The sequence below is a fragment of the Staurois parvus genome, unplaced genomic scaffold (assembly GCF_062004578.1).
Source record: "Staurois parvus isolate SC_StPar_1 unplaced genomic scaffold, SC_StPar_1.0 ptg003241l, whole genome shotgun sequence".
Classification (NCBI taxonomy): Eukaryota; Metazoa; Chordata; class Amphibia; order Anura; family Ranidae; genus Staurois; species Staurois parvus.
This window is the reverse complement of record NW_028321037.1, coordinates 5,869-29,076: the sequence shown is the minus strand read 5'-3', so window position 1 is coordinate 29,076 and position 23,208 is coordinate 5,869. Positions and strand designations below refer to the sequence as shown.

Genomic DNA, 23,208 nt, shown 5'->3' with positions numbered 1-23,208 from the left:
AAAATATTGCATTATGGCCACTAGGTGGAGCTGAGCAGCGGAGGAAATACTTCTTTGCAACAAGAGATACAATGTAACACTTCTAGAGAATGCTAGAGGGAATTAGCAGATACATGTGACCTATGCCTGGGGTCCTTCTCTCTGGGTCTGGGGCCATTCCCACTGATCCTTAGGCCCTTGACGCACATAAAGTCGCATGACAGGTCAAAACACTTTCATTTCAATGGGAGTCGCAGCAACAAAAAAAGGTTTTGGCGTTACTTTTCTGCGACTTTGGCGCGATTTGAGTGCCATAGACTGCTGTGTTAAATCACAAAAGTTGCAAGCAAGTCACAGGAAAGTTGCAAAGGGAATCGCAAGCAAGTAGCAAGGAAGTCACAAAGAATTGAACAAGTTATGCAGCGGGCCCCCTTCCTGCCTCCTTGGTGGTGGATCGCTAAGGCCCAGTTGCAAGCCATCGCCAGGTGGTGGCGGAACCCCAGGGCCCAGTAGCAAGCCAATGCTAGGTAGTGGCTGAACCCCAGGGCCCAGTTGCCAGCCAATGCTAGGTGGTGGCCGATCCCCTGGGCCCAGCTGCAAGCCAATGCAGGTAGTGGCCAAACCCCAGGGCCCAGTTGCAAGCCAACACCAGATGGTGGTGGAACCCCAGGGCCCACTTGCAAGCCAATGCAGGTAGTGGCCAAACCCCAGGGGCCAGTTGAAAGCCAACACTAGTTGGTGGTGGAACCTCAGGACCCAGTTGCAAGCCAATGCAGGTAGTGGCCAAACCCCAGGGCCCAGTTGAAAGCCAACACCAGATGGTGGTGGAACCCCAGGGCCCAGTTGCAAGCCAATGCCAGGTGGTGGTGGAACCCCAGGGCCCAGTTCCAAGTCAACGCCAGGTGGTGGCGGAACCCCAGGGCCCAGTTGAAAGCCAACACCAGGTGGTGGTGGAACCCTAGATCCCAGTTGCAAGCCAATGCAAGTAGTGGCCGAACCCCAGGGCCCAGTTGCAAGCCAACACCAGGTGGTGGTGGAACCCCAGGGCCCAGTTGAAAGCCAATGCAGGTAGTGTCCAAACCCCAGGGCCCAGTTGCAAGCCAACACTAATTGGTGGTGGAACCTCAGGGCCCAGTTGCAAGCCAATGCAGGTAGTACCCAAACCCCAGGGCCCAGTTGCAAGCCAACACCAGGTGGGGGAGGAACCCCAGGGCCCAGTTACAAGCCAACACCAGATGGTGGTGGAACCCCAGGGCCCAGTTGCAAGCCAATGCCATGTGGTGGTGGAACCCCAGGGCCCAGCTGTGGACCCTGGTAGTTGGATCACTGATAGATCCAATCAAAAACAGATGTTTTAATGCAGTTAATAGACTGCATCAGACATGTCACCCTTTTTTCTTTCCCCTGGAGCTCACTCTCCACTCACAGACTGCAATGTAAAGAATTTGTTTACGCAAAATAATTCTAGTGGAAATTTTTTAACTTTTTCTTTCAGCTTTCAAGAAGATCCTGAAGTTCCACCTCTAATTCACCCTCACAAAAAGGAGACACCAGCTACCGAGGCTCAGAAGTCCAACGAATAATCGGTGACACCAGACCGATACATTTCCTTGGATAATGAGTGGGCTGGAGGCGCTCAGAACCTTCGTCTTGTCCTATTTCAATATCCTGTCCACGACGGGCCTGGCTCTCCTCCTTCTCCTGCTGGAGAAATTTGTGGAAGGCGACTTTGACTGTCCCGGAGACTCTGCCATGGCCTTCATCTACAGCTTGTTCTTCATCGTCGTGCCGTGCCTGATTCTGCTGTTTCTGGGGTGCAAGTTTTCTGACGTTCCTTGTTCATCGTGTCGATCGTGCTGCTCAGGATGTCGCTCTTGTTACAGCTTCATTCGAATCTCCACCGCTCCTATTTTATGGTTCTTGATTGTATTGAGTGATGGAAGATACCTGAACTGCTTGGTGAGGTTTCTAAGAGGGGGAGAAAAAAATGCCATAGTCAAGCCGATAGGCCAGGTACGGGATATTTATATATATGGACACCATAGTGGGGTGCGTGTACTCCACAAAATGCCATGAGAGTGGTGGGGGCAGGGAAAGACGGGTTCCAAACTGTCACTAATACATGGTGGGGGCAGGGAAAGACAGGTTCCAAACTGTCACTAATACATGGTGGGGGCAGGGAAAGACGGGTTCCTAACTGTCACTAATACATGGTGGGGGCAGGGAAAGACGGGTTCCTAACTGTCACTAATACATGGTGGGGGCAGGGAAAGACGGGTTCCAAACTGTCACTAATACATGGTGGGGGCAGGGAAAGACGGGTTCCAAACTGTCACTTATACTTGGTGGGGGCAGTGAAAGACGGGTTCCAAACTGTCACTAATACATGGTGGGGGCAGGGAAAGACGGGTTCCTAACTGTCACTAATACATAGTGGGGGCAGGGAAAGACGGGTTCCAAACTGTCACTAATACATGGTTGGGGCAGAGAAAGACGGGTTCCAAACTGTCACTAATACATGGTGGGGGCAGTGAAAGACGGGTTCCAAACTGTCACTAATACATGGTGGGGGCAGAGAAAGACGGGTTCCAAACTGTCACTAATACATGGTGGGGGCAGGGAAAGGCGGGTTCCAAACTGTCACTAATACATGGTGGGGGCAGGGAAAGACGGGTTCCAAACTGTCACTTATACTTGGTGGGGGCAGTGAAAGACGGGTTCCAAACTGTCACTAATACAAACTCCAAATGATTTACACACTCCAATTTGCTGCTGCAATCTTCAGAGACATTTATTCATCAGGTACAAAGGTAAGAGCAACTCAACAGTTTTGTGCTTCGCCGCTCTTTTTCTGGTGTAGAGAAATGACAAAAATAATAGGCAGGTCCAGGGGGGGCGGACTGACCATTCGAACACTCGGGCACTGCCCAAGGGCCCAGGGTCAGTAGGGGGCCCCATGAAATGCCCCTGGTACCTTTTTATAGGCTTTTTTGGGTGTGCTTTGAGAGTGAGCAAGGACACCCCCATGATCCCCTATTGCCCGGAGGCCCCATGAGTTGTCTGTCTCTGGGCAGGTCCCTATGATTTTTTTTGTATTGTAATTGTATTGTCTGCCCATATTTTGTAAAGTGCTGTGCAAACTGATGGTGATATATAAATCCTGTATAATAATAGTAATTATTATTATAATTATTAGTATTATTATTATATATAAATTATTATTATTGTTATTATTATTATTATTATTTTAATGGTTTTATTATTATTATTATTATCATTTATATATAAATTATTATTATTACTATTATTATCACCATTTTATTGGTGTTATTATTATTATTATTATTATTATTATTATTATTATTATTATCATTTATATATAAATTATTATTATTATTGTTGTTGTTATTACTATTTTATTGGTTTTATTATTATATTATTATTATTATTATTATTAATAATAAATAATAATAATAATAACTTATGATTATTTTATTGTTATTATTATTAGTAATAGTAATAATAATAACAACATAATAATAATAACATAAAATAATCATAATCATTGTTTATTATTTTTATTAATTATTTACATGTAAAGTGGTTGTAAACCTATGAAATGAAAACTGAATAAAGCATATCCCTCTATAGTGTGCACTTGCCTCAATGGATATCACCTAGCGTGGATCCGATCTGACCTCTCTCTGCATCAGTCCCTTCTGATAGGTTATCCTGACACCATAGAATCTCAGAAGACAGCCTCACCTCCCCTCCAGCACACATGAGGTGATTAATAGCATCAGCTGTGCATGTATTCATAGGAGACTGTGTAGAGGAAGGGTGTGTGCATTCCCTCCACTCGCGTCTCAGATTACACTCAGCTCTCCTCTCAATGTTGTGCAGTGTATGACATCAGATTCCCACCCCCTGCCTGCTGAAGATGAGAAAAGGCCTTTGACCTGTGCGTTTTAGAAGGCTGTAGGCTGAAGAGAGGGCCGCAGATAAACAGGTACAACATGTGTCAGAGGATTTGTTTCATCTCTTTGTATCACCTGAGGCTCGTCACTTCCCTGGAAGCTCTTTAACTACAAAGAGCAAAGGAAGTTGTACAGAGAATCTTCCACTATTGCCAGTGCCATCTTAATAGCATCATGAGGCCCTGGGCAAACAAATACACTGGGGCCCCCACCAGCCTGCATCAGGTGCCCCCCTTACATCAGCTTCCCCATCACAGTGCCCCCTTACATCAGGTTCCCCATCACAGTGCCCCATACATCAAGTGTCACCCTCACAGTGCTCCCTTACATCCGATCTCCCCATCACAGTGCCCCCATACATCATGTGTCCCCCTCACAGTGCCCCCATACATCAGGTGTCCCCCTCACAGTGTCCCCATACATCAAGTGTCACCCTCACAGTGCCACCACACATCAAGTGTCCCCATCACAGTGCCCCCATACATCAGGTGTCCCCATCACAGTGCCCCCATACATCAGGTTTCCCATCACAGTGCCCCCATACATCATGTGTCCACCTCACAGTGCCCCCATACATCATGTGTCCCCCTCACAGTGCCCCCATACATCAAGTGTCCCCCTCACAGTGCCCCCATACATCAAGTGTCCCCATCACAGTGCCCCCATACATCATGTGTTCCCCTCACAGTGCCCCCATACATCAAGTGTCCCCATCACAGTGCCCCCATACATCAGGTGTCGCCCTCACAGTGCCCCCATACATCAGGTTTCCCATCACAGTGCCCCCATACATCATGTGTCCCCCTCACAGTGCCCCCATACATCAGGTGTCCCCATCACAGTGCCCCCATACATCAAGTGTCACCCTCACAGTGCCCCCACACATCAAGTGTCCCCATCACAGTGCCCCCTTTCATCAGGTGTCCCCCTCACAGTGCCCCCTTTCATCAGGTGTCCCCCTCACAGTGCCCCCTTACATCAGGTTTTTCATCACAGTGCCCCCATACATCAGGTGTCCCCCTCACAGTGCCCCCATACATCAGGTTTCCCATCACAGTGCCCCCATACATCAGGTGTCCCCATCAAAGTGCCCCCATACATCAGGTTTCCCATCACAGTGTCCCCATACATCAGGTGTCCCCATCACAGTGCCCCCATACATCAGGTGTCCCCCTCACAGTGCCCCCATACATCAGGTGTCCCCTCACAGTGCCCCCATACATCAGGTGTCCCCAACACAGTGCCCCCTTACATCAAGTTTCCCATCACAGTGCCCCCTTACATCAAAGTTGTGCCCCCCCCCCCTTGTACTCAGAGATCACAAATGTTGTTCCCACCAGCAATAAAGGCAGCTCCTCCTTCCTCTTTCATGGAGGGACAGAAGTGAGTTCTAAATCTCAGCGTCAGCTCTCTTCCGCCCCCTGCAGGAGGGAGGAGAAAGGTGAATCTTCTCCCCAGCAGAAGCTAACAGCAGCTCCTTCTGACAGGAGTGACATTGCAGTTACTCCTGTCAAAGAGGAGTGGAAGGAGCAGCCAAGCCGCCAGTGCAACCCCCCCCCCCCCAAGATGGTGCCCACCCCAACCTTGTCCTGGCCCTGATAATGGGCCCCCGTGCTTCTGGGGCCCCTGGGCAGTGCCCATGTCCACCCATTCATTAAGACAGCCCTAACCTGAGCTCGATCTCAATCCAGGGCTGTGCACAAGAGCAGCGGCTCTCTTGGCTCTCTCCCTCCTCATAGGCTCAGAGAGAGCAGTGGGAGCCATCTTCCTTTGCTCTTTGTATTTTAATATATCTCATTACTTTGTTCATTGCGCTTCACCTGAGGCTGAGGGGGCGCTGGGAACGTGTTGGACTTTTGTACCGGATGAATAAATGTCTCTGAAGATTGCAGCAGCACATTGGAGTGTGGAAATCAGTTGGAGTTTGTATGTACGGTATATATTCGATGTATTTGTGTGTGGCGCCTGCAATGATCAATGAGCCTCTTTTATCTGCTGCCCTTTCTTCTGTTAAATATTTCATAGAAAGTTGGTTACTGTATATCAGTTTGATATGAAAATATCCCCTCTGATCCTGCCAGAAATCATTGTGGGCTGATGACTTCCTCTCTGCCTGGGCTGTCTGATCACAGCTACATTGTTCCCAGTTCTCTCTGTGGACTACAGATCACCTTCCCCCTCTATGTTGTGGAGATGAGGAGAGGGGCAAGTTTTCTGCAGTTCAAACACAATCCATTATATCATACATTGTATACACAAGGGATCCATTATATCATACATTGTATACATACAGGATCCATTATATCATACATTGTATACATACAGGATCCATTATATAATACATTGTATACATACAGGATCCATTATATCATACATTGTATACATACAGGATCCATTATATAATACATTGTATACATACAGGATCCATTATATAATACATTGTATACATACAGGACACATTATATAATACATTGTATACATACAGGATCCATTATATCATACATTGTATACATACAGGATCCATTATATCATACATTGTATACATACAGGACACATTATATAATACATTGTATACATACAGGACACATTATATCATACATTGTATACATACAGGACACATTATATCATACATTGTATACATACAGGATCCATTATATCATACATTGTATACATACAGGATCCATTATATAATACATTGTATACATACAGGATCCATTATATAATACATTGTATACATACAGGATCCATTATATCATACATTGTATACATACAGGATCCATTATATAATACATTGTATACATACAGGATCCATTATATCATACATTGTATACATACAGGATCCATTATATAATACATTGTATACATACAGGACACATTATATAATACATTGTATACATACAGGATCCATTATATCATACATTGTATACATACAGGACACATTATATAATACATTGTATACATACAGGACACATTATATCATACATTGTATACATACAGGATCCATTATATCATACATTGTATACATACAGGACACATTATAAAATACATTGTATACATACAGGATATATTATATCATACATTGTATACATACAGGACACATTATATAATACATTGTATACATACAGGATATATTATATCATACATTGTATACATACAGGATCCATTATATAATACATTGTATACATACAGGACACATTATATCATACATTGTATACATACAGGACACATTATATAATACATTGTATACATACAGGATCCATTACATAATACATTGTATACATAAAGGACACATTATATCATACATTGTATACATACAGGACCCATTATATAATACATTGTATACATAAAGGACACATTATATCATACATTGTATACATACAGGATATATTATATCATACATTGTATACATACAGGATCCATTCTATAATACATTGTATACATACAGGACACATTATATAATACATTGTATACATAAAGGACACATTATATCATACATTGTATACATACAGGATATATTATATCATACATTGTATACATACAGGATCCATTCTATAATACATTGTATACATACAGGACACATTATATCATACATTGTATACATACAGGACCCATTATATAATACATTGTATACATAAAGGACACATTATATCATACATTGTATACATACAGGATCCATTATATCATACATTGTATACATACAGGATATATTATATCATACATTGTATACATACAGGATCCATTATATCATACATTGTATACATACAGGATCCATTATATCATACATTGTATACATACAGGATACATTATATAATACATTGTATACATACAGGACACATTATATCATACATTGTATACATACAGGACACATTATATCATACATTGTATACATACAGGACACATTATATCATACATTGTATACATACAGGACACATTATATCATACATTGTATACATACAGGATCCATTATATCATACATTGTATACATACAGGATCCATTATATCATACATTGTATACATACAGGACACATTATATAATACATTGTATACATACAGGATACATTATATCATACATTGTATACATACAGGATATATTATATCATACATTGTATACATACAGGATCCATTCTATAATACATTGTATACATACAGGACACATTATATAATACATTGTATACATACAGGACACATTATATAATACATTGTATACATACAGGATACATTATATAATACATTGTATACATACAGGATCCATTATATCATACATTGTATACATACAGGACACATTATATCATACATTGTATACATACAGGACACATTATATAATACATTGTATACATACAGGATCCATTATATCATACATTGTATACATACAGGACACATCATATCATACATTGTATACATACAGGACACATTATATCATACATTGTATACATACAGGATACATTATATCATACATTGTATACATACAGGATATATTATATCATACATTGTATACATACAGGATCCATTCTATAATACATTGTATACATACAGGACACATTATATCATACATTGTATACATACAGGATCCATTATATAATACATTGTATACATACAGGATACATTATATAATACATTGTATACATACAGGATCCATTATATCATACATTGTATACATACAGGACACATTATATAATACATCGTATACATACAGTACAGGATCCATTATGTGTGACGTCCCTGACGCTCACACATAATGAAGGGGGGGGTGCAGTTTGGCTTGGTTGCCCTGGGTGACCTTGCCCCAGAACTGCCCTCCTTCATGAAGGGGTTACGTTCCCTTGCCTCATCTTTTGTGTTTGGATTACATATCTCCCAATGGATAACATTTCTCTTTTTGCTCTCCTGCAGATGGTTGGTCTGATGGGCATTTGTGTTCTCATCGCAATGAAACTCTTCCTATCGAGCTGCGATTGCTGCCGTTGTGCACAAAATACTCGCGCCAGCTGGCATGAGCAGAAGTACGAGGAATATCTGCTAAGAGAGGTGGAAGAAGGCATAAGAAAGAAGGCCAACAAGATACACGAAGCCTACGTAGAGGCCTTGGTGGAGAAAGCATTTTCTGCCGGAAATTGTAAAACCGGAGTCCTCGGCTGGATGAAAAATCTGGAAACTCTCGTCAGCAAAGCTAAAAAGAATGCAAAAAAAGAAGTAAGAAAAAAGAAAAAAAAAGGACAAACAAATGCCCAAAAATCATACCAAACGTATGCCGAAGAATTTACTGTTTCCTTAAATGCTGCATTGCTGGCCAATAGCAATATCAACGTCTAAAAACAACAAAAACAATGGAATTATAGTCGAGAGAAAAGCAAATCAATAGACAATGAAGCCGCGGGGAAGCAAGTCTCCGAGAAGCCATTGTTTGGAGTCCTGCTGCCTAATCACCAAAACAGACATTGGAGGAGTTGGCCTGCCAGAAAGTGTTTGTCAGGAATGGACTTGCCAATAATGGTGGGACTCACCTGCCTTGTGGGCTGCAGTACCAGGGCTGGCCAGCGGGTGCTCTCAGCAATCAGAGACTCAACCCTGCAGTCAGCCAAACACCTGAGGCTGATTGCAGGTGTATTTAAGGGATGGCCAGACCTGCAGTCTGGGCCTTCGTGTGTGTTTTACCATGGGCCCCTGTATCTTGTTACCTGCATTCCTGTTCCTGTTCCTGTTCCTGTTCCTGTCTGACTGATTTGTTGCCGACCCTGCCTGATCCTGACCTCTGCTGACTTCTCCTGTTTGATCCCTGGCTTGTGACCCCGACCATTCTCTGCCTGACCCCCTGTACCTACCTGCCCGTTAGTTGCTGTACCCGGCTCGTGACCTGACTACTCTCTGCCTGCTCCTCCTGTTCCTACCTGTCCGATTGTTATTGACCCGACCTGCCTGACGACTTTTGCATTGTATGTATTGTTATCTGTGGGTGGTTTGGTTCGTTTGCACTGTGTTATGTTTTAGTATTGCACTGCGTTTATGTATTGTTAGTATTAATAAATTATATTGTTTATAACATATCTGAAGCCTGCGTTTCCCTGCGTCAGTTCACATACCTCTGGTCATACCTGGAGCCCTGACAGTGTTGGACACTGCTGGACCTCTGCAGAGAGACCACTGTGTCCGTAAAGAGTAGCTTTCTGTAGCCTGCTGCCAGGGGACAGGCTTTGCTACTCCGGATGTGGCTACTTTCTAAAGAAAACAAACTGTAGGAAATCCTGCATGCCTCACATGTCTGTCTTAGTGGACAGTAATGATGGTTGGGCCCTATTGGCCCTATTGGGTGTTTTTCACTTCTTGGCTACTTAATCATTTTGAATCTCTATGGTAACCAAAGTCTGAGCCTCTACTAAGGTGGACAATGGGACTGCACTGTAGGCCCCTCGCTGTCTTCCGTGATCAGATCCCACATGGAAGAAAATATGTATTTGAAATATATTTTAAAAATATTCTTCCAAATATATTGTCATATATTTGAAATGCTACAATTTTGACTGTATTCAATATACTTCAAAATATATTTCAATAAATATATATATATATCTTTTCAAACTAGGGTAAAAGAACGTATTGCTAATATGAAAAAGGGCTTTCCCAACCATAGCGTTTCCAAACATTTTGCCCTCTTTCATAATAAAAACCCAGAGGGTACGCTATTTGCTGGCATTGATACCCTTTCTAAGAAGCGGAGAGGTAGCTATAGTAAACGTGAGATTGCCAGATTGGAAGTATGTTGGATATACACTCTGAAAGCTTTTGTGCCCCATGGTCTCAACATTGAGTGGGATGTGAATGCATTCATTAATAATGGGTGAATTTAAGTGGCATTTCTTGTTTTTATTTTTTTTTCATTATTTTAGGTATTATTGGATTTAAAATTCATTATTAGTATTGTTAATATATTTTATATTAAAGATTTTTGTAATTATTTTAAGTTTTATTAAAATGTGAAATATATAATGCTTTATTTCTGTATTTGTCAGCATTTGGTGATGTTGACATGATATAATTTTTTTGCTTCCATAAGTGTTTTTTAACACATTATTATCTTTTTATTTATTTCAGGTACTTATATAGCGCTGTCAATTTACGCAGCACTTTACATATATATTATACATTCACATCAGTCCCCGCCCCCGAGGAGCGTACAATCTAAGGTCCCTGACCCTCAAGGGGTATACAATCTAAGGTCCCTGACTCACAAGGGGCATACAATCTAAGGTCCCTAACCCTCAAGGGGCCTACAATCTTGGGTCCCTGACCCTCAAGGGGCCTACAATCTAAGGTCCCCGACCCTCAAGGGGCATACAATCTAAGGTCCCCGACCCTCAAGGGGCATACAATCTAAGGTCCCCGACCCTCAAGGGGCATACAATCTAAGGTCCCCGACCCTCAAGGGGCATACAATCTAAGGTCCCCGACCCTCAAGGGGCGTACAATCTTAGGTCCCTAACCCTCAAGGGGCATACAATCTAAGGTCCCCGACCCTCAAGGGGCATACAATCTAAGGTCCCTGACCCTCAAGGGGCATACAATCTAAGGTCCCCGACCCTCAAGGGGCGTACAATCTTAGGTCCCCGACCCTCAAGGGGCATACAATCTAAGGTCCCTGACCCTCAAGGGGCCTACAATCTAAGGTCCCTAACCCTCAAGGGGCGTACGATCTAAGGTCCCTAACTCCCATTCATACATACACATACTAGGGACAATATAGACAGGAGCCAATTAACCTACCAGCATGTCTTTGGAGTGTAGGAGGAAACCGGAGTACCCAGAGGAAACCCATGCAGGCACAGGGAGAACATGCAAACTCCAGGCAGGTGGTGCCATGGTTGGGATTTGAACCAGCGACCCGAGTACTGCCAGGTTGAAGTGCTAACCATTTAGCCGCTGTGCTGCCCGTTAGAAGATTTACATATAATATAATATATAAATCACCGTATTTATCTAGGTAAAAAAAAATTGACCTTCAAAAACACAAACTGCGCTAAGTAAAAAATGCCCCAAAATAAATGAAATAAATAATCAACTGCCACATTCCATTATAAAAAAAAATATAACAAATCATATTCTGTAATTCCAAAATATTAGTGCGGCGCTCTGTAAATAATAAAGTGATAACATAATATACTGTGTAGTTGTTATGTGTGCCAAGCGTCCCATACATTCTATCCTTAGGGACACTGACACTGGCAATTTATTAATATAGGGGAGGAGTTGGGCTCCCTCCTACCTATATGTAGGTGTTGCCTTCGTACGCTGGCCACGCCCCTGAAGACATCATAGATGACTAAACATGTTGGGAGGAGTCAGAACACATGACATCATCACGCACCGGAACATGGTGGCCATCTTGTTGGTTAGAAACGTATAACTTGGTTATATGGAGACATGATGTTTAACCTCCCTAGCAGTCTGATTATGTCAGTATTTCTGTGCTCAAAGTGGTACATTTTTTTGCATGGAAATATGTATTTTTTTATTGTCGGCTGTAATTTTTAGGAATAACTCCCTGAAATCTGTCCGAACAAGAGTGTAGTAAACGTCCCGGGGAGGATAAAATTTGAAACACGAAATCATAAATTACAATTTATTAAATAATCATAAAAAATAATAATATAATAATAAAAAATGTAATTCAATAATGTAATTAAACCAAAAACACTGAAATGTAAAATATAGCGCCCAGTTCGCACATCGCTGGTGTTTGGTACTGTCGCGATCGGCTGACGCGCTGGTGTCGGAAATCCAATCCTCGACTTGGTGTTTAGGCCAGTCTTGGCCCAATAGAACTTGGGCAGGTCCATACACAGTACCTCTTGTGGGCAGGTCAGGACCACCTCCCCCAGGGTCAATTAGCCAAAGACTAATGTCCCGCCCATGTCCAAATCCCAATAAATTGGGTACACGGACATTTGGACATTGGTGATTCGTACGGAGCTGGTTCGATTGACCAATGGATTGCTAAGTTTCTGGCTTGCTCCAGCCGCAGGGTAAAGTGTTATTCTGTCTTTTTATTCCCTTTTATTTTATAGTAATTAGTCATTTGTGTGTCTTCTTATATCTTTTGTATTTTCTGTAACTTTTTATACTTTGTACATATTTTATGCTCCGCCCACTTTGGGAAATTAAATCTTAAAATTAATTAGTGACTTCTGTGTATGTAAGCACGTGCTCATATCTTCGGAGAGACGAGATCGGAGAGATTAGATCGGAGAGACTAGATCGGGGAGATTAGATCGGAGAGATTAGATCGGAGAGACTAGATCGGGGAGATTAGATCGGAGAGATTAGATTGTATTGTATTTTAGTGCCTTTAAAACGCACGGCTAAGCTCATTGCCAATCTGTATGCAACTGCACTGTGAGTGGGCAGATTGCACGCAGATTGCAAAGGTAACCGATCTGCCAGACGGAGATCTGTGTGTGTGTGGTGCCTCAACAGACCGTTCTGCGGATAAACTGTTGGGTGGTGGCAGGCTACCTTTGTGGTGTGTCTGGTGCAGGGGAGTGTGGACAGTGGAAGGGTGATTAGCACCGGGGTTCTGGCTTGTGGAATAGCTGGAGGAATCCTAGAAGGGTGTAATTACTAAACTGGTCCTCGACTCTAATCCGTGCACCAGGTTGTATGTAAGATTCCTATCTGCCAGTGTGTGTGGTCAGCTAGCTGGCTTGGAGTGGAGTCTCCATCTTCTGGTGGCCAGAGGTAGTGCGGGCTGTGAACGGTATCACGACTGATCTTACATACGGTTTGAGATATTCAAGTGTAAGTCCCCTTTATTCCCCCTCTTTACCACCCTGTCGCGGCCGCACGTGCGTGTCTCGGTTAGCTAGTCGCTGTGGGCGTGGCGTGTGGTGGACACCTGACAGGGTAATCCTTGACGGTTTCCTAATTGGTTGCAAGCGTTCGCAAGGCGCCGGAGCATTGTTTTGCTCTTTTTTGCTACTTGGACGCAATTGGGGAGGCTCATCGTGTCTACGGGGGACTAGCTTGGTTGAGATACGACGAGCAGTTCCAGCAGTGGAAGGCAGTTCGGCTGTCCTTACGTTGGGATCACAAGGACGTTAGTCTTTGGATGCGGCTGATGACTTTGGCTCAGGTGGGTACTTTGTTTTTTCAGTCCGGGGCCGGTGGGGCCGCAGCCTCGGGTCCCCTGGCCGGTCGTAAGAAGGGTATTTTTGGCTATACAACAACAGATTCGTTTTGAAGCGTCGTGCCGCTTTAAGCATGAGTGCTCCGGCTGCGGAGGCTCTTATCCCGGTTTGCGGTGTAACACAAGAGAAAGAGCTAGGTGAGGCGATGCTGCAGGAAAAAGTGTATATACGGATTTTCGGGGGGCTCGCCTGCTTCAGGAGGGTTTCAGGATCTCCTGCAATCTTGCTTGCCCCCTCCTCCTGCAGATAATTTGCACTCGGCTTTTGTTCATCAATCGGTGGTGTCTTTGAAGCTTGTGAAGGAGGTGGCACTGGGACGCATGGTGGGTCCTTTTGGCTCTCCACCGTTGCCTGCTCTGGTGGTTTCACCATTGGGGTTGGTACCTAAAAAGGAGCCGAATAAGTTCCGGCTTATTCATCGTCTTATCCCAGGGGGGGGATCGGTTAATGAGTACATTGACCCGGAGTTGTGCTCGGTTTCTTATACATCCTTGGATGCTGCGATTTGTTGGGTTCGGCATTATGGTCTGGGGGCCCTTTTGGCTAAGATGGATGTTGAGTTGGCTTTTTGCCCCTTGCCAGTGAGTCCCGACAGTTTTCATTTGTTGGGTTGTGTAACGTAGATGTGGGATTCAAGTGATTGGACTGAGATGTGATCTGTAGCAATATGTAATTTATTATTTATTTCAGGTACTTATATAGCGCTGTCAATTTACACAGCGCTTTACATATATATATTGAACATTCATATCAGTCCCTAACCCTCAAGGGGTGTACAATCTAAGGTCCCTAACTCACATATTAGGGCCAATTTAGACAGGATCCAATTAACCTACCAGCATGTCTTTGGAGTGTGGGAGGAAACCAGAGTACCCAGAGGAAACCCACGCAGGCACAGGGAGAACATGCAAACTCCGTGCAGGAGGCACCATGGTCAGGAATCGAACCCATGACCCATTTACTGCAAGGCAGATGTGCTAACCACTAAGCCACTGTACCGCCCAATATTGTTTCATTCCTTGTTATTAAAGATATATTCAGTCAGAAATATTTAGCAACTGAAAAGACAGAGCAGCCTCCAGGCTGGAAGTGACACCTAAGTGTCAATAAGATTTGTCTATATATATATATATATATATATATAAAGTCAGACTTTGCCACCTTCCTGGAGTTTAAAAGAGGAACGCCAGATGCAGGAGACCAGGGGGGCTCCGATCTGTCTGGGGAGCTTTAAAGTATATACACAGATCAAAGGAATAGATTTCATCTCTCATAAAAGCTAAAATATTAGTTGCAGAGAGATGAAAATACTTCCTTCTGATGGGGCACTCTGTGGGCTACATCTGCATGTAAAAACTGTATTTGTGGCCTATGTAGAATGCCAGAAAAATGCAGGAAATGGTTATGTGGCGCCTGATTGCGACAGCTGAACAGTGACTGGTACTGTCGCGATTGGACTGATGCGCTGGTGTCGGAAATTCAATCCCTGACTTGGTGATTCAAACCGTTCCTGGTCCAATTGACTTTGGGCATTTCAGCACTCAGAACGTCCTCTGGGCTGGTACAGGAACACCCCCCCAAGGTTGATTGGCCAAGGAGTAATATCCAGCCCTTGTCCATAGTCCCATAAATTGAGGACTTGAAGTATGGACGTTGTAATTCGTACGGAGCCCATCCTATTGACTGACGGATCGTGGACTTTCTCTGACTTGCTCCAGTCGCAGGATAAATCTGGGTAAAAGTTTTATTTCTGTTTTTATTTCCCCTTTATTTTATAGTGAATAGCCAATTGTGTTTCTTCTTGTATTTTTTGTATTTTCTGTAACTTTTTATACTTTGTACATATTTTATGCACCGCCCACTTTGGGATATTAAATCATAAAATTAATAAGTGACTTCTGGGATACTTAAGCTCGGGCTCATATCTCCGGAGAGATTAGATTGTATTTTAGTTTCTTTAAATGCTCGGTCAAGTTCATTGCCAATCTGTATGCAATTGCACCGCGTGTTGGCAGATTGTAAAGGTAGTAGATCTGCCAGACGGAGATCTGTGTGTGTGAGGTGTCCCAGCAGACCGTTCTGCAGATAAACTGTTGGGTGGTGGCAAGCTACTGTTTGTGGTGTGTTGACAGTGGAAGAGTGATTAACACTGGGGTTCTGGCTTGGAGGAATCCTAGAAGAGTGTGTGATTGCTGGGCTGCTCTGCAACCCTAATTAGTGCACCAGATTGTATGTAAGATTTGTGTCTACCTGTGTGTGTGGTCAGCTAGCTGGATTGGAGTCTCCCTCTAGTGGTGGCCAGAGGTAGTGTGGGCTGTGAAGGTTTATCATGGCTGATCTTATATATGTATATTTTATTTATTTCAGGTACTTCTATAGCGTCATCCATTTACACAGCGCTTTACATATATATATATATCATACATTCACATCAGTCCCTAACCCTCAAGGGGTGTACAATCTAAGGTCCCTAACCCTCAAGGGGCGTACAATCTAAGGTCCCTAACCCTCAAGGGGCGTACAATCTAAGGTCCCTAACCCTCAAGGGGTGTACAATCTAAGGTCCCTAACCCTCAAGGGGCGTACAATCTAAGGTCCCTAACCCTCAAGGGGCGTACAATCTAAGGTCCCTAACCCTCAAGGGGTGTACAATCTAAGGTCCCTAACCCTCAAGGGGGGTACAATCTAAGGTCCCTAACTCACATACACACATACAAGGGTCAATTTAGACAGGATCCAATTAACTTACCAGCATGTCTTTGGAGTGTGGGAGGAAACCCACACAAGCACAGGGAGAACATGCAGGAGGCGCCATGGTCAAGAATCAAACCCATGACCCATTTACTGCAAGGCAGATGTGCTAGCCACTAAGTCCGCAAACGTCCGCCCGTAAGTGATCACAAAAAAAGTGCAAGTGCGAACACCACACGAAAAAGTGCACTTAGGGGTGTGCTTTTGTCCTACCCCTAAAGGGGCTGGACCACTACCCTGATCCCCCGGGGCACGAAGCTCCTGACAGGGACAAGGTTCCCATTTGGTCCTCCTGGCCAAAAGGCCTGGTGGACCACCGTTCCTTATGTCCAGCCGAAGCCGGACACCCAGTACTTGGTCAAGGGGCTCTCCCGGAGAGAAAACCCCCTAGGGATCAGGGGAGGAAGGAACCAAAAGGCCACACATCCTCCCCCTAGACTTCAGGGCAGGCCCGAGGACCCACACCCTCCATCCTGTGAAAAACACACACAAAAGCAGAAAAAAGTGACAAACGTGGGAGTGAAATAAATTAAATAAATAGAAAATAAAAAAGTGGTACCGTGCCAAATTGTGCACAGACCAGGCCCTGGGGCCCGTAGCAAAAATTGCCCTGAACTTAGCCAAAAGGCCCGGTCCTAAGGGCGCTGTGCAAAAAGAGTGTAAAAACAGTGACCTTGTGCCATCTTCACACTGTGGGGTCCCACACCCAGGTGTTACTAGTGGCACCCCTGAGGGCGTCTACTCAGGGGGCACTGAGTTTGCTGACTTTCTGCCTTCTCAGCCCCTGGCCAGACAAGGTAGATCCGTCCAAATCAGGAGGTACTGGGTCCTTCCGGTCTCCTCGGGGGAATTACTCCCACTAAGCCACTGTGCCACCCCATATATATATTCAGATTAAGTCCCCCTTATTCCCTCTTACCCCAAGTCACGGCCCCACGTGCGAGCCTCAGTTAGCTAGTCGCTGTGGGCGTGTGTTTGTGGGTGGACTGTGACACCCTGCCTGTCGGAACGATGTAGGAGTGCTGACGTCACCTGACTTCTCCTCATGCGTATCATCACACACCACGTGACTTCATAAGGGGTAGGTGACACGTGCAAGCGATAGTATATATAGCCAACAGAGACCTTCAATGTGAATCGGCTGTAGCTGGAGAGAAAGGCAGGGAGGAGACCTCACCCAGACTCAAGGGGACATCTAGTGGTGCAAAAACAAAAATCCACCACTGATCCAGAGCTCATGAGCACAAAAATGGCCGGAGAGAAGGAAAAAGTATGTAAATAAAAACAAACAAAAAAAAAGTGTATATAGGGAAATAATAATGTTAAAATTAACCAAAAGAGAGGTCCAATGGTGCAAACGGAGTAAATCACCAATAATCCGGAGCTCATAAGCACAAAAATGGGCATATTTGAAATACTGTTGACTTGCTGTGTTCACTACTGCAGCTACCTTTGTGTTTCACTTTGAGATCAGTAATCAGGTGACTGCCTTACGAAGTGTCTGCAACTAAAGAACCATTAATAAATACTCAGTTGTTTACTTCAATTTGGGCATTATGCTTGAACCCAGGGTGTCAGAGGCATCGGGGGACTTGCAAGGTCAGGGCAACCTTTGGGGACAGCGGCCCTCACGAGGGTAGCACTTCACGTACTAAGTGCAAGTTACGGAACATCTAAATAATATGATAATGTCAGGGATCCCCTCGATCCCCGCTGCGATGGTCCCGGCGCAGGCGCAGTGCGCCGCCCTGTGCAGGGACACAGGCACTAGGTCCGGGCCGGCCGCGGCGTTCGAGTTCGCGCATGTGCAGTAGTCCGGGCCGCCCGCTGGGCACCAATGGCAGCGCAGGGCGGGATATTTAAATGACCCTGAGCTGTCATTCAGTGCCTTCTGGTCTTTCCTGCATCCTGTGAATCTGTGAACCTGTGCCCTGTAAGTTATTGACCCGGATTGTACCTGACCTTGCTAATTTCTCCTGTCCTGACCCTTGCTTTGCCTGACCTCTCTCCTGGATGCCCCCTATTGGATTTGACCTGCTGTTGCTGACCTTGCGTGTGACCCGACCATTCTCTGCCTGCTGCCTTGTACATTACCGTCCTCTCTGTTACCGACCCGGCCCGTCTGACCTTGCTCATCCATCCATCCATCCGTCCATCCCTCGCAGTGGGGTCTTCTGACATCCTCATATCAGACTCTTACCCGTGGGAGCCCTTGGCGCATACCACTACCACTGACGGACGTACCCAGTAGCCACGACCTGGTCTCGGGGTGCTCCAAGTCCATCCCCACCATCAGGGGCCATGGTGAACAAGCACCCTGGGACTTAGATTCCGTGCGCTGGGGGCTCCTATTCAGTGGAGTGCTAGTGGTACCGCCGGGCGGTCCCTTACAGATAGTCACAAGAGATGCTCCGGTATGGAAAGCTGCAGCGGCATCACATACTCCATACTGAATTTTTGTGGAGTTTGGGTTCCAACTTACAGTTCATGAATCAATCCCTCATCCTATGATTATTATTCTACAAGCCCTGATAACGGGGGAGTGTTGAGCCCCCAAAATGCAATGGATTTTATTACAGAATAAAATCTTTTATGGACTGGAGCTCCCATCTTTTCAATTTTTTTAGGATCAGGAGACAGAGGCAGAGTTGAGGCACAAACTGAGGTCAGGAATATCCGAGCAGCATAGCACCAGATCAGAAAGCAAAGACAGAGTCCAGGAATGAAGCCAATCTCGGTAACAGCCGGGCAAACAAACTACAAGGCAGAAGGCAGTAAGCAGAGTCCAGAAGGCAGGCTGAGGTCACAATGAGGCGGCAGGTCGGTAGACAAGCTGGGTCATACATGGAGGGGCAGAATCAGCAGATCAGGTCTCAGGTAATCAGGAACAAGCTGAAGACCACTCAGTAACCTCCCTCTGTAGTGCTTCAGTTTATATGGACCACTGGGTGCTAATACCAGTGCTGAGTGTGCGCCTGCATACTACCCTGCCCACCTACCTGGTAGTCACCCTACACACAGAGGTATAGGTAGAATTATGGTTTCCTTACACTGAAGTGAATCCGTCGTTCCTTACGATATTTTGGTGTTTCTGCCACGTTTCCAGCTCTTCATCTTTCCCATGATCTCTCTCTCTATAGTGAATGTATAATATTTCTTCCCCCACTTGTGCATTCCCCTGACTTCTCCATCAAAATCAACGGCTCAACTATCAACCCGTCCCCGTGTGCCAAGGCTCTAGGTGTAATCTTGAATATTCTGAACGATCCTTCCAGGCCCACATCCAATCACTGTTCAAAGCTTGCCTCCACAACCTCCGCAACATCTCCAAGATACGCCCCTTCCTAATCTAAGACACCACAAAGCTTCTAATTCACTCCCTGGTCATCTCTCACCTCGACTACTGCAACTTCTTGGCTTACCTTTACATAGTCTATCCCTCTCCAGTCCACCACGAATGCTGCTGCCAGACTCATCCATCTTACCAATCGTTCAGTGTCTGCAATCCCTCCACTGGCCTCCTCTCAGTGTCCTCCACCCCTCTCTGTCAATCCCTCCGCTGGCCTCCTCTCAGTGTCCTCCACCCCTCTCTGCCAATCCCTCCACTGGTCTCCACTCAGTGTCCTCCACCCTTCTCTGCCAATCCCTCCACTGGCCTCCATTCAGTGTCCTCCACCCCTCTCTGCCAATCCCTCCATTGGCCTCCACTCAGTGTCCTCCACCCCTCTCTGCCAATCCCTCCACTGGCCTTCATTCAGTGTCCTTCACCCCTCTCTGCCAATCCCTCCACTGGCCTTCATTCAGTGTCCTTCACCCCTCTCTGCCAATCCCTCCACTGGCCTCCATTCAGTATCCTCCACTGGTATCCACTCAGTGTTCTCTACTCTCTCTCTCTGCCAATCCCTTCACTGGCCTCCATTCAATGTCCTCCACCCCTCTCTGCCAATCCCTCCACTGGCCTTCATTCAGTGTCCTTCACCCCTCTCTGCCAATCCCTCCACTGGCCTCCATTCAGTATCCTCCCCCCCCCCTGCCAATCCCTCTACTGGCCTCCACACAGTGTCCCCTCCCCCCTCTCTGCCAATTCCTCCACTGGCCTGCATTCAGTGTCCTCCACCCCTCTCTGCCAATCCCTCCACTGGCCTGCACTCCGTGTCCTCCACCCCTCTCTGCCAACCCCCCCACTGGCCTCCATTCAGTGTCCTCCACCCTCTCTGCCAATCCCTCCACTGGCATCCACTCAGTCTTCTCTACTCTCTCCGCCAATCCCTTCACTGGCCTCCATTCAGTGTCCTCCACCCCTCTCTGCCAATCCCTCCACTGGCTTCCACTCAGTGTCCTCCACCCCCCTCTGCCAATCCCTCCACTGGCCTGCATTCAGTGTCCTCCACCCCTCTCTGCCAATCCCTCCACTGGCCTGCACTCCGTGTCCTCCACCCCTCTCTGCCAACCCCCCCACTGGCCTCCATTCAGTGTCCTCCACCCTCTCTGCCAATCCCTCCACTGGCATCCACTCAGTCTTCTCTACTCTCTCCGCCAATCCCTTCACTGGCCTCCATTCAATGTCCTCCACCCCTCTCTGCCAATCTGTCAGGAATGGACTGGCCAGCAATAGTGGGACTCAGCTGCCTTATGAGCTGCAGTACCAGGGCTGGCCAGCGGGTGCTCCCAGCAATCAGAGACTCAACTTTGCAGCCAGCTAACACCTGGAACTGATTATGCTGGGGTATTTAAGGGATGGCCAGACCCACAGACTCTGCCTTGGTGTTGTGTTTGTCCTGGGCCCTGTATCTGTCCTGCATCCTGTTTCTGTTCCTTTGCTGACCCTGCCTGATCTGAACTGCTGCTGACTTCTCCTGCTCTGATCCCGCCTCGCTCCTGACCATCCCTCTGCCTGACCCTCTGTACCACGCTGCTTGCTACCTGTTCTGATCCCTGGCTTGTGACCCTGACCATCCCTCTGCCTGACCCTCTGTACCACGCTGCTTGCTACCTGTTCTGATCCCTGGCTTGTGACCCTGACCATTCTCCGCTTGCTCCCCCTGTACCTACCTGCCCAATTGATATTGACCCGGCCTGCCTGACGACGCTTGCATTGTATGTACTGTTATCTGTGGGAGTACCGCCCTCCTCAAAATCACCAACGACCTACTTACTGCCAAAGCCAAAGGCGACTTCTCTATCCTCCTCCTCCTGGACCTCTCCGCGGCCTTCGACACAGTTGACCACCCCCTCCTCCTTAATAAACTATTCTCCCTTGGCGTCAGAGACACCGCTCTCTCCTGGTTCTCCTCTTACCTATCCCGACGCTCCTTCAGCGTTTCCTACAATGGTGCCACCTCCCCTTCCCTCCCCCTCTCTGTTGGGGTCCCCCAGGGCTCTGTCCTTGGACCCCTTCTCTTCTCCATCTACACCTCCTCCCTTGGCAAACTCATACACTCCCACGGCTTCAACTACCATCTCTATGCTGATGACACTCAAATTTACCTCTCCACCCCTCACCTCACCTCCACTTTCTCCGCCCGCATCACTCACCTCCTAAACGACATCTCTGACTGGATGTCGCTCCATTTCCTCAAACTCAACCTCTCCAAAACCGAGCTTCTCGTCTTCCCTCCTGCCCGCGCCCCCCCCCCCATCCTATCCATCACTACTAACATCACCACCATCAATCCCGCCCCGCAAGCCAAAGTCCTTGGGGTCATTCTGGACTCTAACCTCTCCTTCCAACCTCATGTCAAATCACTGACAAACACATGCAGGCTCCACCTCCGCAATATCGCCAAAATACGCACCTTCCTTACCCCAGACACCGCTAAACTACTTGTGCACTCCCTGATTATCTCACGCCTTGACTACTGCAACTCCCTCCTCACCGGCCTACCCCAGTGCAAACTCTCCCCGCTTCAGACCATCCTGAACTCAGCTGCCAGACTCATCCACCTCACCAGCCGCTCCACCTCTGCCACCCCCCTCTGCCTCTCCCTCCACTGGCTCCCTATCGCCCAACGCATCAAATTCAAACTACTCACTCTGACCTACAAAGCCATTCACAACACTGCCCCTAACTACCTCACCGACCTGATTCCCAAGTACCACCCTACCCGTACCCTTCGCTCTTCACAGGACCTCCTTCTATCTTGCTCCCTGGTCTCCTCCTCACACGCACGTCTGCAAGACTTCTCCAGGTCCTCCCCCATCCTCTGGAACTCACTACCCCAATCCATCAGACTGTCACCTTCCCTCCTCACCTTCAGGCGCTCCCTGAAAACCCACCTCTTCAGGGAAGCCTACCCCACCCTCACCTAACTGCTGCTCTCCTTCAT

The 23,208-nt window shown here is 46.2% G+C and overlaps 1 protein-coding gene across 2 annotated transcripts; it reads left to right on the top strand.

The window, feature by feature from the left end:
• The first annotated feature begins 1,510 nt into the window (after window positions 1-1,510).
• Window positions 1,511-10,529, top strand: LOC149428447 (uncharacterized). 2 transcript variants are annotated; one of them, XM_089667395.1, is made up of 2 exons: window positions 1,511-1,938; window positions 8,847-10,529. In XM_089667395.1, the coding sequence occupies exons 1-2, from the start codon at window positions 1,597-1,599 to the stop codon at window positions 9,264-9,266; spliced, it is 762 nt and encodes a 253-aa protein (XP_089523521.1). In that variant the 5' UTR covers window positions 1,511-1,596; the 3' UTR covers window positions 9,267-10,529. The 2 variants fall into 2 exon arrangements, with proteins under 2 accessions (XP_089523521.1, XP_089523520.1); XM_089667394.1 differs by having other exon boundaries at window positions 1,511-1,992.
• The last annotated feature ends 12,679 nt before the right edge of the window (window positions 10,530-23,208 follow it).